At 39.1% G+C, this 11,325-nt stretch overlaps 1 protein-coding gene across 1 annotated transcript in view; it reads left to right on the top strand.

The window, feature by feature from the left end:
• TSHZ1 (teashirt zinc finger homeobox 1) overlaps positions 1 to 9,476 on the top strand; it is a 57,167-nt gene extending 47,691 nt beyond the window's left edge. Inside the window, exon 2 of the mRNA XM_042048890.1 lies at positions 4,895 to 9,476. Coding sequence (XP_041904824.1) covers positions 4,895 to 8,079 — 3,185 coding nt within the window. The 3' untranslated portion in view covers positions 8,080 to 9,476. The remainder of the gene's footprint in view (positions 1 to 4,894) is intronic.
• Positions 9,477 to 11,325: the final 1,849 nt, after the last annotated feature.

Below are 11,325 nucleotides of genomic sequence, written 5' to 3'. Positions count from 1 at the left end.
ACAGACACACACACATGCACACAGATTTGTAGCATCTGTGCCAGAATTTTGTATGAACATTTGTATATACTAATACAGAAGATTCACAAATCTTCCAGCAGGCATGTTAACCTCTCACAATGTGAGATTTTGTATTCTTCTGTAAAACTCTCATGACTGTATTCTGGAAACATGTCTGTAAATGGTTTGGGTTTTTTCATCTCCCTCTTGTTTTTCTGTAATGAGGGAGATATGTGGCTATAGATTGTCTTTTCTATCCGTACCTTTTTTTTTCCTAAGATATGAAATGTGTTCTTGAGTTCAGTGGAAATCACCCCCAGCCTGGAGTGCAGTTTGTGCAAGGTGACAGTGTGGGCTGTGAAAACTTCTGCAGCTGCTGTCTCCTGTTGGCTGGGTAAATATTAGAAGCTGTGGCAATACATCTGTTGAAGAATGGTGAGCACTCACATTGTGCCACTATTGTTTAGTCACAGAGTAGGCTCTGACTTAGTGAAGAATTTTAGACCTAAACCTGTCCCTATTCATGAAACTATGAAATACGTATTTCAGTGAAAATTATTTCAGTATTCAATTCCTTTACTGAACTGTGACCTTCACTGCTTAGGTGTTTCTTCGGAATAAATTTATTTATTTGGAGGATTTAAAATCGGGTCTTGAAGAGCTTTCTGCATTTAATTTCGTACACTATTAAAACCAAATACAATCATTACTTTTGGTCCTTTTCAAAATAATTTATTCAATGTTGAATCCCTTTCTGAATGGAAAAGAATACCTCCGTAGAGACAGATTCCTTCAAAAGCACCGTTCCAAGGTTGTGGAAAGGTTTTATGTGAGAATATTTGTATTTTTAACCACATCCTTACATTTCAGATCTCTGTCTGCTTTTTCAAACAATGGATGTGTATTTATAGTGTAAATATTCTCACTGAAGCAAACACAATGTGCTGTGCTACTCACACGTACAATATATAGCGTCTCATGTCCACTTAGATTAGAATGCACAGCTTTTAACACTGCTCAAAGATGACAGTATATCTATGGGGAAGCATTGGCATCCAGAAGGCACATTTTATAGGCAAAAAAATAATAGCGATACTTAATAGGAAGAAAACAAATACAAAATGCTCCCCCTAATTTTTAGTTGTCTGGAATTTGAAGGTTTTTTCCCCCTTTTACACCTTGCATTTGCCTCAGTCTGTCCAGATACAAATGAGAAGGAAGAGGAAAGCTGATGCTATGTTCTGTAATTTTTTCTACTTTGAATATAGTTATTGTTGAGGAGGATCATGGCTTATATCTGCACTTGATATTTTTGTGTGGTTTTGGGACATGTGTAAACCAGCAGTGTCTTTGCAGATACAGGAATGTCCGGAGAAGATTGCTAGGAGTTGCTTGGTCACAGAAAGATATGTTGTCTGAAATCTGTCTGTTGATCTACATTTTATAATTTAGAATCTGAACATCTCATGCTTTTATTTAAGGTACAATATATTACTTGTCTCTGCAAGTAATTGTAATAGGAACATTTTTGCTGTGTTTAAAATACTGAATTTTATTTATTTGTCAAATTTCTGTGAGAATTTTAGTAGAACATACATGTTTTTAAGAATTAACATTCTTCCTTTTGTTTGCTTCTGTGTTAGCTCTTACAGAAACCTTTTTAGTTAGAGAATTGCACTGACCTTGCAAAATACCATATGTTGAGTGTGCTGCTATTCATCTCATAAGCATTAGTAGTCATGAATGAGCAGGTATTGTCTGTGTCCTATGATAACCAGAGGAGTTAAAGAGAATATTTTTTGATTGCAGTGATAGAAATTAAACATTACAGATAAATTACTCTCCTTTTTGTTAAGAAGCATTTTTTCTTTGTGACTTTAGATACATGTACAGACATGTGGGTGTGCACATCATACAGATTCAGGGGTTTTTTAGAACTGGCTTAAATTCTGAATTTGTAGAAAATCATAGTTCTGGACAATTGTACATTTTTAACCCTTATAATGCAGTATGTGTTGATAAGGGAGTGAACTCAATCGTGTAGTAGTCTCAGCAAAACCAAAGAGTAGGAAAAGTAAGTAAAAGATGGATATTTCACCCTAACACTCAGTTTCTTTGCTTTGGCAGTTTAACATGGACCTTACATGTAATTTTAATGTTTCTTGTGTGGTTTAACTCCTTTTTATTTTTATGATACAGTGCAAAAGTATGAGAATAGAGAAAATGCCATCATAAGTAAATAAAGGAAAATGAAAGGCCTGGCAGTGGATCATGTAGAGTTTCTACTTAAGCAGATATTTAGATGGCTATATATAGCAATTATAAAAATATTTATTTTTGCAATTTAGAATTAAGTAAAGAGATATAAGCAAATAATTCACACAGATCCTTATCTCAACTGTATCAACTAGAGGAACATCCAGCATCTTACAACAGTTTTTTGCACCTAGTAATTAAAAATATTGGGATGTGAATATTAGAGAAAAGTGGCATAGTTGCACTGTGGTTAGTGAAAAGATTCCTGTTCATAAAAGCTCAAAATGTGTGTCCTCTCAGTTTTTAGCTTGTACTTGTTTTGGTTTTGTTTTTTTAATAAGAATGCCAGATGGTAACTGCCCGTTGTTGCGCATTTTAGGTCTCTGAGGTTTTTTTTCTATTTAAAAGAAATTTCTAAATCAGAAACCATACTCTTCTTTAACTGTTCCTCACTTTTCTGAAACTTAAAAATGTATTGTCTTTTGCCATTAGAAATTACTGGAAACAGGTGTGTTGAATGAGAGAGCTAAGAGATCCTAGACTGTAACTGTGGGAATGAATTCCATGTGCATACCTAGAGCTCAGAACTGCGGCGGTCCTACCATGCTCAAATATCTGCAGAGTGTTTCAACAACAGCATTGCTGCAGGACAGGGAGGCTGACTGCCTTCGCAATTCTCTTACTGCTTCTGCATTCTATTCTTCATTTTATGGACAAAACACCTCTTGGAGAATATTTTCATCTGGTTTTACAATGCTTTTCTGGCATCTTCCTGGCCTTTGACCCCAGGATTATTTCTGACTTTTATTTATTGTGCTTGGTACTCACTTGTCCTTTTAAACATATTAGAAAACACTTGAGGCTGATTTATCTGTAAGGAATTGGTCTCTGATTAGAACTTTTTTGAAAACTAAACAGTAAAATTATCTTCTGAAAAAATTGACACTTAGGGGACAGATGAAAAATGCAATGGGCATCTTAAGGTTCAGCACAACCCCAGTACTAGATGGAGTATTTTCCTACTTCATCTTAAAAGATCAGGCTGAAGCAGTTAGGGGCTGCATTAAGACTGAATTGCAAAGGTGAATACATAATGCAGTACTGACCGTAATATTGTTATTTTCTACCAAAAAAAAAAAAAAAAAAAAAAAAAAAAGAAAAAGAAAGAGATGTTTCAAAGAGTATTCATATTGCAATGAAAGAAGATTCTTTTTATTTTTCAGAAAAGACATTTCAGAATATATTAGCAACTGTGTACAAAAAGAAGCTCGACTTGTACTTTTGCTCCCCCCAGTTGAAGAAGACCTCAGCTTTGTTAACAGGATAATACATATTTTCTTCATACCGCATAGGAGCAGAAGTGCCTCTTTTCTGGCTTTCTTTCAGCATCGTACCATGGAAGGACATAGGACACATTTCAGCATCACTTGCTGCAGAGTTCGCCTGACAAGGAGGCACTTTTTTATTCAGTTACTGAAAATTGTTCATAATCCATGTTTTCTACCTTGACATTCTTATAAATGATCTACATTCCATTAGCATTGTGATTTTTTTAAGCTTCTTTTACAAAACTGGAGGGAAATGTGTACAACTATGTTTTTTGCTTTGCAATGAAAGTGTGCATTTATCACTTAGGTACGTGTAAGTCACTTCTGTGAATTGAGCGCTTGGAGTAAATGTGTTTTGATGTAATGGCCATCTGCTCATGAATATCATATTTGCTGGTTTAACAAATAGTTTGATATAGATAAACACATAGTTTGGTGAGATCATATAGTTTCACAGGTAGCAATGCAATAGCAAAGTTTCATATTTTCCATAAGCCAATAATCAAGCTGCAAAGGGAATCTCAAGGTTTTTGTTTGTTGCTTTAGGAAATTAATCTCTAGCATTTACCTTTCATTTCTGACTGCCTTTTTCAAAATGGTAAATGCAGGACCCACATCAGATCATAACAGGAGGCAAACTATATCCTACCCATTTCAGAAAGCAATCAGTCTTGCTTCTCTTTTCACCTTTCAAAAATGAAAGCTGTTCTGCTCTCAGATGGACACAGTACAGCCAGCCACCAGGAGACCCTGGGAACAGCTGACCTGACACTCTTGCCCTGTATGGCTTCATTAGAGTCAGGTATCAGTGACACAGAAATGGCCCCTGGAGCTGTAGCTAAAGCCAGTTTGCAAGAAAAGACAGAACTGACAAGGTAGAGTTGGTCAAGTCAGTGATTCTGAGCGTCATGGTCTGAGGGATGCAGGTCAGCTGCAACGTGTTACACATACATATGCAGTGCAGTAAACACAGCTCAGTACCAGGCCATTTTTTAAGTTGATAGAAACTAGTTTAGTAGGCTCTTTGTTTGATTTTAGTTTTGATACTATGGTATTTACTGTGGTCTTGGCACATATTTTACCACTGAAGTCAAAGTTTATTCTTCAGTATCACTGATATCAAACTGTAACCATGACAGAGTATGTGGATTTATAGGAGGAGTGTGTGAGTGATGGTGAGTTTCGGTTTTGGATGTATCTTCAAAATTTGTCTTCGTGGTTACTGTTTTTAGTGCAGAAGAGAGCCATGTAAAATGTGTGTGTTCAATAACTTTGTCTTGTTTCCCCCCATCTCCCCTCCTGTATTTTAGCATATGTTCCTGAGGAAGAATTGAAAGCAGCAGAAATAGATGAAGACAGCGTGGAAGATGATGGGCTGTCTCTGGACATCCAGGAGAACGAGTATTTGTGCAATGAAGAAGCAGAGATCAAAGAGGCTCAAAGCTACCAGAACTCCCCAGTCAGCACTGCAACTAATCAGGATGCAGGCTATGGTTCGCCGTTTAGTGAAAACAGCGATCAGCTGGCCCATTTCAAAAGCACTTCCTCTAAAGAAGAGAAAGAGGATCCTCAGTGCACAGACAATGTTTCCTATCCACAGGACAGCTTGGCACAAATAAAAGCTGTGTATGCAAATTTGCTTTCAGAGACTTGCTGGTCCAGTTTAGCTTTGGACTTAAAGAAATCTAACCCAACCACCAGCAACAACGGAATCAGCCAGAATGAAAACACCACCAGTACTGACACCAATACCAATTCCCAGAGTACTTGTGCTACCAGTACCAACACTAGTACCAGTACAACCACCAGTAGTACTAGTAACAGTAATAGTAACAGTGCTGGGTCAGGTTACGACTGGCACCAAGCTGCGCTAGCTAAAACTCTGCAGCAGACCTCATCGTATGGACTTCTCCCAGAGCCGAGTCTCTTCAGCACAGTACAGCTTTACCGGCAAAACAATAAACTCTATGGGTCTGTGTTCACTGGTGCCAGCAAGTTCCGATGCAAAGACTGCAGTGCAGCCTATGACACGCTGGTGGAGCTAACAGTGCACATGAATGAAACTGGACATTACCGTGATGACAACAGAGATAAAGAAGCTGATAAGACCAAGCGGTGGTCAAAGCCTAGGAAACGATCGCTTATGGAAATGGAAGGCAAAGAGGATGCCCAGAAAGTGCTGAAGTGCATGTACTGTGGGCATTCGTTTGAGTCTTTGCAAGACCTCAGCGTCCATATGATAAAAACAAAGCATTACCAGAAAGTGCCTCTGAAGGAGCCAGTACCAGCCATCACCAAATTGGTCCCTTCTACCAAAAAGCGAGCACTTCAGGACTTGGCTTCGCCTTGTTCACCTGAGCCAATAGGGATCACGGCAGAAGCTTCACTGGGTGAGTCTGCAAAGGATCAGAAAACTGCCAACCCCTACGTGACTCCGAACAACCGCTATGGCTATCAAAATGGTGCTAGCTACACTTGGCAGTTTGAGGCACGCAAAGCCCAAATACTGAAATGCATGGAATGTGGCAGTTCCCATGATACTTTGCAGCAGCTCACTGCTCACATGATGGTCACGGGTCATTTCTTGAAGGTGACCAATTCTGCTTCCAAAAAAGGCAAACAGCTGGTGTTGGACCCAGTGGTGGAGGAGAAAATACAGTCTATACCTCTTCCACCCACCACCCACACAAGGCTACCAGCCTCCAACATTAAAAAGCAGCCCGATTCCCCAGCAGGCTCCACAAACTCGGAGGAAAAGAAAGACCTAGAGAAAGAAAAGCTGGTGGTCACCGAAACAGAGAAAAAGATTAAAGAAGAGAGTGAGGACTCTACAGAGAAATTTGAGCCAACAACTTTGTATCAATACCTCAGAGAGGAGGACCTAGATGATAGTCCTAAAGGCGGAATAGACATATTGAAATCCCTGGAGAACACAGTGACAACAGCCATCAGCAAAGCCCAGAACGGAGCCCCTTCCTGGGGAGGATATCCCAGTATTCATGCAGCTTACCAGCTCCCAGGAACAGTCAAACCCCTTCAGCCTGCGGTGCAGAGCGTTCAAATGCAGCCGTCCTACGCTAGCAGTGTGAAATCACTGTCGTCAGAACACAACGCACTCATCCATTCCCCAGGCAATCTCACACCCCCACCTCACAAGAGCAATGTATCTGCTATGGAGGAACTAGTGGAGAAAGTTACAGGTAAAATCAACGTGAAGAAGGAAGAGAAGCCTTTGGAGAAGGAGAAGAGTTCTCCCATTAAACCCATGTCACCTGCTGCTAAAGAAAACAAGGATTTCCCAAAAGCAGAAGAAATAAATAACAAACAGCAGCCAAAGAAGAGCTCTGAGTCAGAAGTTCAGAAGGTCAAAAAGGATAGTCCAGCAGAAGCACATACGCCAAATGGTACAGAGCCACTTAAAACAAAGGTTGCAAATGGCTGTAACAATTTAGGAATTATCACAGATCATTCACCTGAGCCATCCTTCATTAATCCATTGAGCGCTTTACAGTCCATTATGAATACCCACTTAGGCAAAATTTCTAAGCCGGTAAGCCCCTCTCTGGACCCTTTGGCCATGCTGTACAAAATTAGTAACAGCATGTTGGACAAACCCATTTACCCAACCACTCCAGTCAAGCAGGCTGATGCTATTGACCGGTATTACTATGAGAACAGTGATCAACCTATTGATTTAACTAAGTCCAAAAACAAGCCTCTTGTTTCCAGCGTGGCTGACTCTGCTTCATCCCCACTGAGGGAGAGTGCCCTGCTGGATATTTCCGATATGGTGAAGAACCTCACGGGCCGTTTGACACCCAAGTCTTCAACTCCCTCTACTGTGTCAGAGAAGTCTGATGCTGACGGGAGCAGTTTTGAGGAAGCTCTGGATGAACTGTCACCAGTACACAAGAGGAAGGGCAGGCAGTCCAACTGGAACCCTCAGCATCTTCTGATCCTTCAAGCCCAGTTTGCTTCCAGCTTGAGGGAGACCCCAGAAGGCAAATACATTATGTCGGACCTAGGTCCACAAGAGCGGGTACACATCTCTAAGTTTACTGGTCTTTCCATGACCACAATTAGCCACTGGCTGGCCAATGTGAAGTATCAGCTAAGGAGGACAGGTGGAACTAAATTTTTAAAGAACTTGGACACAGGACATCCTGTTTTCTTTTGCAATGATTGTGCCTCTCAGTTCAGGACTGCTTCTACATACATAAGTCACTTAGAGACACACCTAGGGTTTAGTTTGAAGGATCTGTCAAAGTTGCCACTTAATCAGATTCAAGAACAGCAGAATGTTTCAAAAGTCCTCGCAAACAAGACTTTGGGCTCACTTGGAATTGCTGAGGAGGACTTAGGCTCCACATTCCAATGTAAGCTCTGTAACCGAACTTTTGCAAGCAAGCATGCAGTCAAACTGCACCTTAGTAAAACACACGGCAAGTCCCCAGAGGACCATCTGATCTATGTAACTGAGTTAGAAAAACAGTAGCGTCCAGGTAAGCAGCCAGGTATGCAAGTGACCACAGGAACATTGCACTAAACTTCTTCATAGTACTGCACTAGGCCTGACCTGAGCCTCTGAAATCAGTCTTACTTTTGTTGCTGAACTGCCTATCTGGACCTTGGTTTTTCTTACACTTATTTTGTAGTTATATTTATATGCTCTTTGTCTGATCTGTGCATGGTTATTTTTTTGTTTCTGTTTTTATTTTTTTGTGAGTCAAAGTCTGACCTTTATTTTCAACATCTGTCCTTGATGTTAAGCTATCTTTTGTAGAATATAGTGGGAGACACTATTGAGAGACATTAATTTAGCCGTAAAGAAAGATACAAAGAACAATGATAAAGAGACATCCTAAAATTACAAAGTTGCCATGACAATAAAGGTCACAGAACCTGGTAGTGTCAAGTTTTAACCCTCTGAGAACTGTAATAGCATTTCTGTGCCTTTCCCAGTGACTAAATAAGTAAATAAGGAAAAACAAAATAAAACAAAAGGCTTAAAGGCATTTCATTAAAATAAAAGCTGTGTCGGAAGCAGGACTTTTTTTTTTTAATGAATGAGCTTCCTTTTTTTTTTTTTAATGCAGAACTGGTTTGTGAAGATATTGTGCATGCAGTCCTTGGAAGAAGGAGAGCTGTGTAGTACTCAAGGGGTTAGGAAGCCACAACTGTATAAGTTAAATAATAATTAAAAAAAAGCAAACCAAGTTGCCACTATGCCCAAATCCTCTGGATGCTGAGAATTGCCACTTTTTGGCAAAAAAAAAAAAAAAAAAGTATGCAAGCTGTTATTTAAAACAAATGTAAAAATGCTCTTTTCTTTCTTTTAGTTTTTTTTTCTGTAAAATACTGCAGTTTATAGTTATTTACAAATGTTAAGCTTTGGTACAAGCTGACCTTTCTATAGTGTGCTGCATTGGTAAATGAAAACAAAAAAAAATGGGGCAAATGTTGGATTCTGTTCCTTGTAAATTGCCAGCATCAGCTTAAAAAAATACATGTTACATATCGTACCATTTTAAACTGTTCAACTTTCTTTGTACCTTCTGGCTGTATGCTTTCTCTTTTAACTTTTTATATTGTCATTTTATATTCGATTTCTGTGTATATAATGTAAAACCACACTTTTTGAATAAAATTTAGTTCCTGCAGCTTGATATAAATAGAGGAATTTTACTGGCACCTGCATCTTTCCAGATGCATGTACTTAAAGGAACTATCTGACAAAAAAAAAAAATAAATAAAAATAAAGCAAGCAATGCACTATGAATTATACATTTTGATGTTTTATCATTAATATTGTACAGTACATTTTGGTTCACACAATTAAATCCACTGTTTTCTCAAGTGTAAAATAAACCCACATGCAGTTCTTGATTTACATACATTGTCATGTCGTCATTATATTGCCTTTGAGGTGTTATTCCAGCTGTAAGAGGCATCGTTTATATAATCAACCAGTGAAAATCTATTTGAAATCATCTCTCGTGATCTGTGTGCTGACGTGTCTCGCTGGAAGCCGTAATGCTGGTAACCTCTTAGAAGAGATTTGCAGCAGGTACGCACTGCAAAAGGTACAGAGTCAGAGCAGCGAGGGGCATTCTGCTCCTCACTGGGGCACAAGAGAGGCTGCAAAGCTTTTGGCCAAGTTAATTTCCTTGTGCTGTATGACTGTACCTGTAGCCATTTTCTGTGTGCGCTCAAAGGCTGTCTCCTCCCTCCCTTCTCTGGTGAAGCACCTTTTGATTTCAACAGTTTCATAGTGAGAGGCTTTGGCTCCTGCCCCTGCAGTCTGTTGGATAATACGGTGCTGCCTTTCTGGCAGTGGTGAGGACCTCAGAGGCTTTGACACCAGTTTTTACTTACAGTACAAGGAGGCAGACCTATGTTTCTCTGTACTTTTTAAATATTGCATTTTGAGGTAAGCTGAGTGCTATCATATCAGGTGTTTCCCTTAATCTTTATTTCTGTTCCGTTGAATGCAGATGTCATTTAGAATGTAAAAGAGAGCTGTCAGAGCCTTCACTTCTCTATCTCCTGAGTGCTTTGACAGTTACAGTGTATGAAAGCCTGGGATCTGCTATCCATTACACTTTTTGGAGGGGCTATTAAATATGAGGACCTAGAGGGGTTTGCTTTCACATGGTATTAGTGATACTATTATGTTATATATACTTCTGTGTACATATGTATATTTCTGTTTCTTCTCAGTTCTTCTGAAAGTAATTTAAATGTAAGATCTTTGCTTCCAAATACAGCACAGTTTGACATTTAATCTTTACCTTAGCTACAACTCCAGAAATATCCATGCACTTTTCTGTTCTCTGTAAAAACCTATCAGGTCCAGGTCAGTTACATTTGCATGGTGTTTCTAAGTAGTGCAGGAAAGTGCCATGCGGATTTTTTAAAATGTCCCTTACTTTCTTCGCTGCTAACTACCTATGTCCTTCAGGGGATCTAGCCATTTGGACATTTCAGTTCAATTACTGGATGATTATGTGCTTTGGGCCCAAGGGGTGGTGAGGAAGAAAAACAGTCAGGCCTATGGCCATAATACAGAGTCCTTAAATAATAACCCTTTGAAGTTTTGTTTACTTTCCCACAGGCCTGCAAACAAGTGATTATAAAATATGCTGTAGTACATTGCAGTAGTGTGTGAAAAGGTTGAAAGGGAGAAATAATAGCTCTAAAGTGCGTTTGAATCTAATGTAAATCCATTAGAACTGATTTTGAAACACGGCATGTAAAGTGAGTTCTCAACACCAGGTGACTCCCTCGAGAGGTGTTTATGACATTGCTAAATCCGTTCAGTTCTGATAGCTTCAGAATTGGACAATCACTCATCATCTGTGCCACTGTCTGAAGAAAGTCCTTTTAGAATAAACCAGCAGCTTTACCTGGTGGCTATGCTGATGTAACACTTTCTGCAGCTGAATTATGGAGTAGATAAAAATTGGAGGGCTCTGATGGTTCACCTGCTTAAGAAAATGAAGTACAGTGACAGTATGATCTTTATTTAATTTGGATTTTTGTCACTTTTGTTTGAATGTCATATTTCAGAAAAATTCCCTTTTAGAAAAGAAATTGCACAGTTTAAAACAGAGTTGTTCTTTTCCCCAGAATTTTTTTTCAAGTTTATTTCTTCTCTATTTCAATAAGATTACAACGAAAGTAAGTTTGTGCTTTTCTATGAGTAGCTTCTAAAGCTGTTGGATGGAAGAGACCACATAGC

This window comes from Corvus kubaryi, unplaced genomic scaffold (assembly GCF_017639235.1).
Source record: "Corvus kubaryi isolate FWS band 111438036 unplaced genomic scaffold, C.kubaryi_AGA036_p1.0 68, whole genome shotgun sequence".
In the NCBI taxonomy this organism is placed as follows: Eukaryota; Metazoa; Chordata; class Aves; order Passeriformes; family Corvidae; genus Corvus; species Corvus kubaryi.
This window is presented reverse-complemented; position numbering and strand designations above follow the sequence as displayed.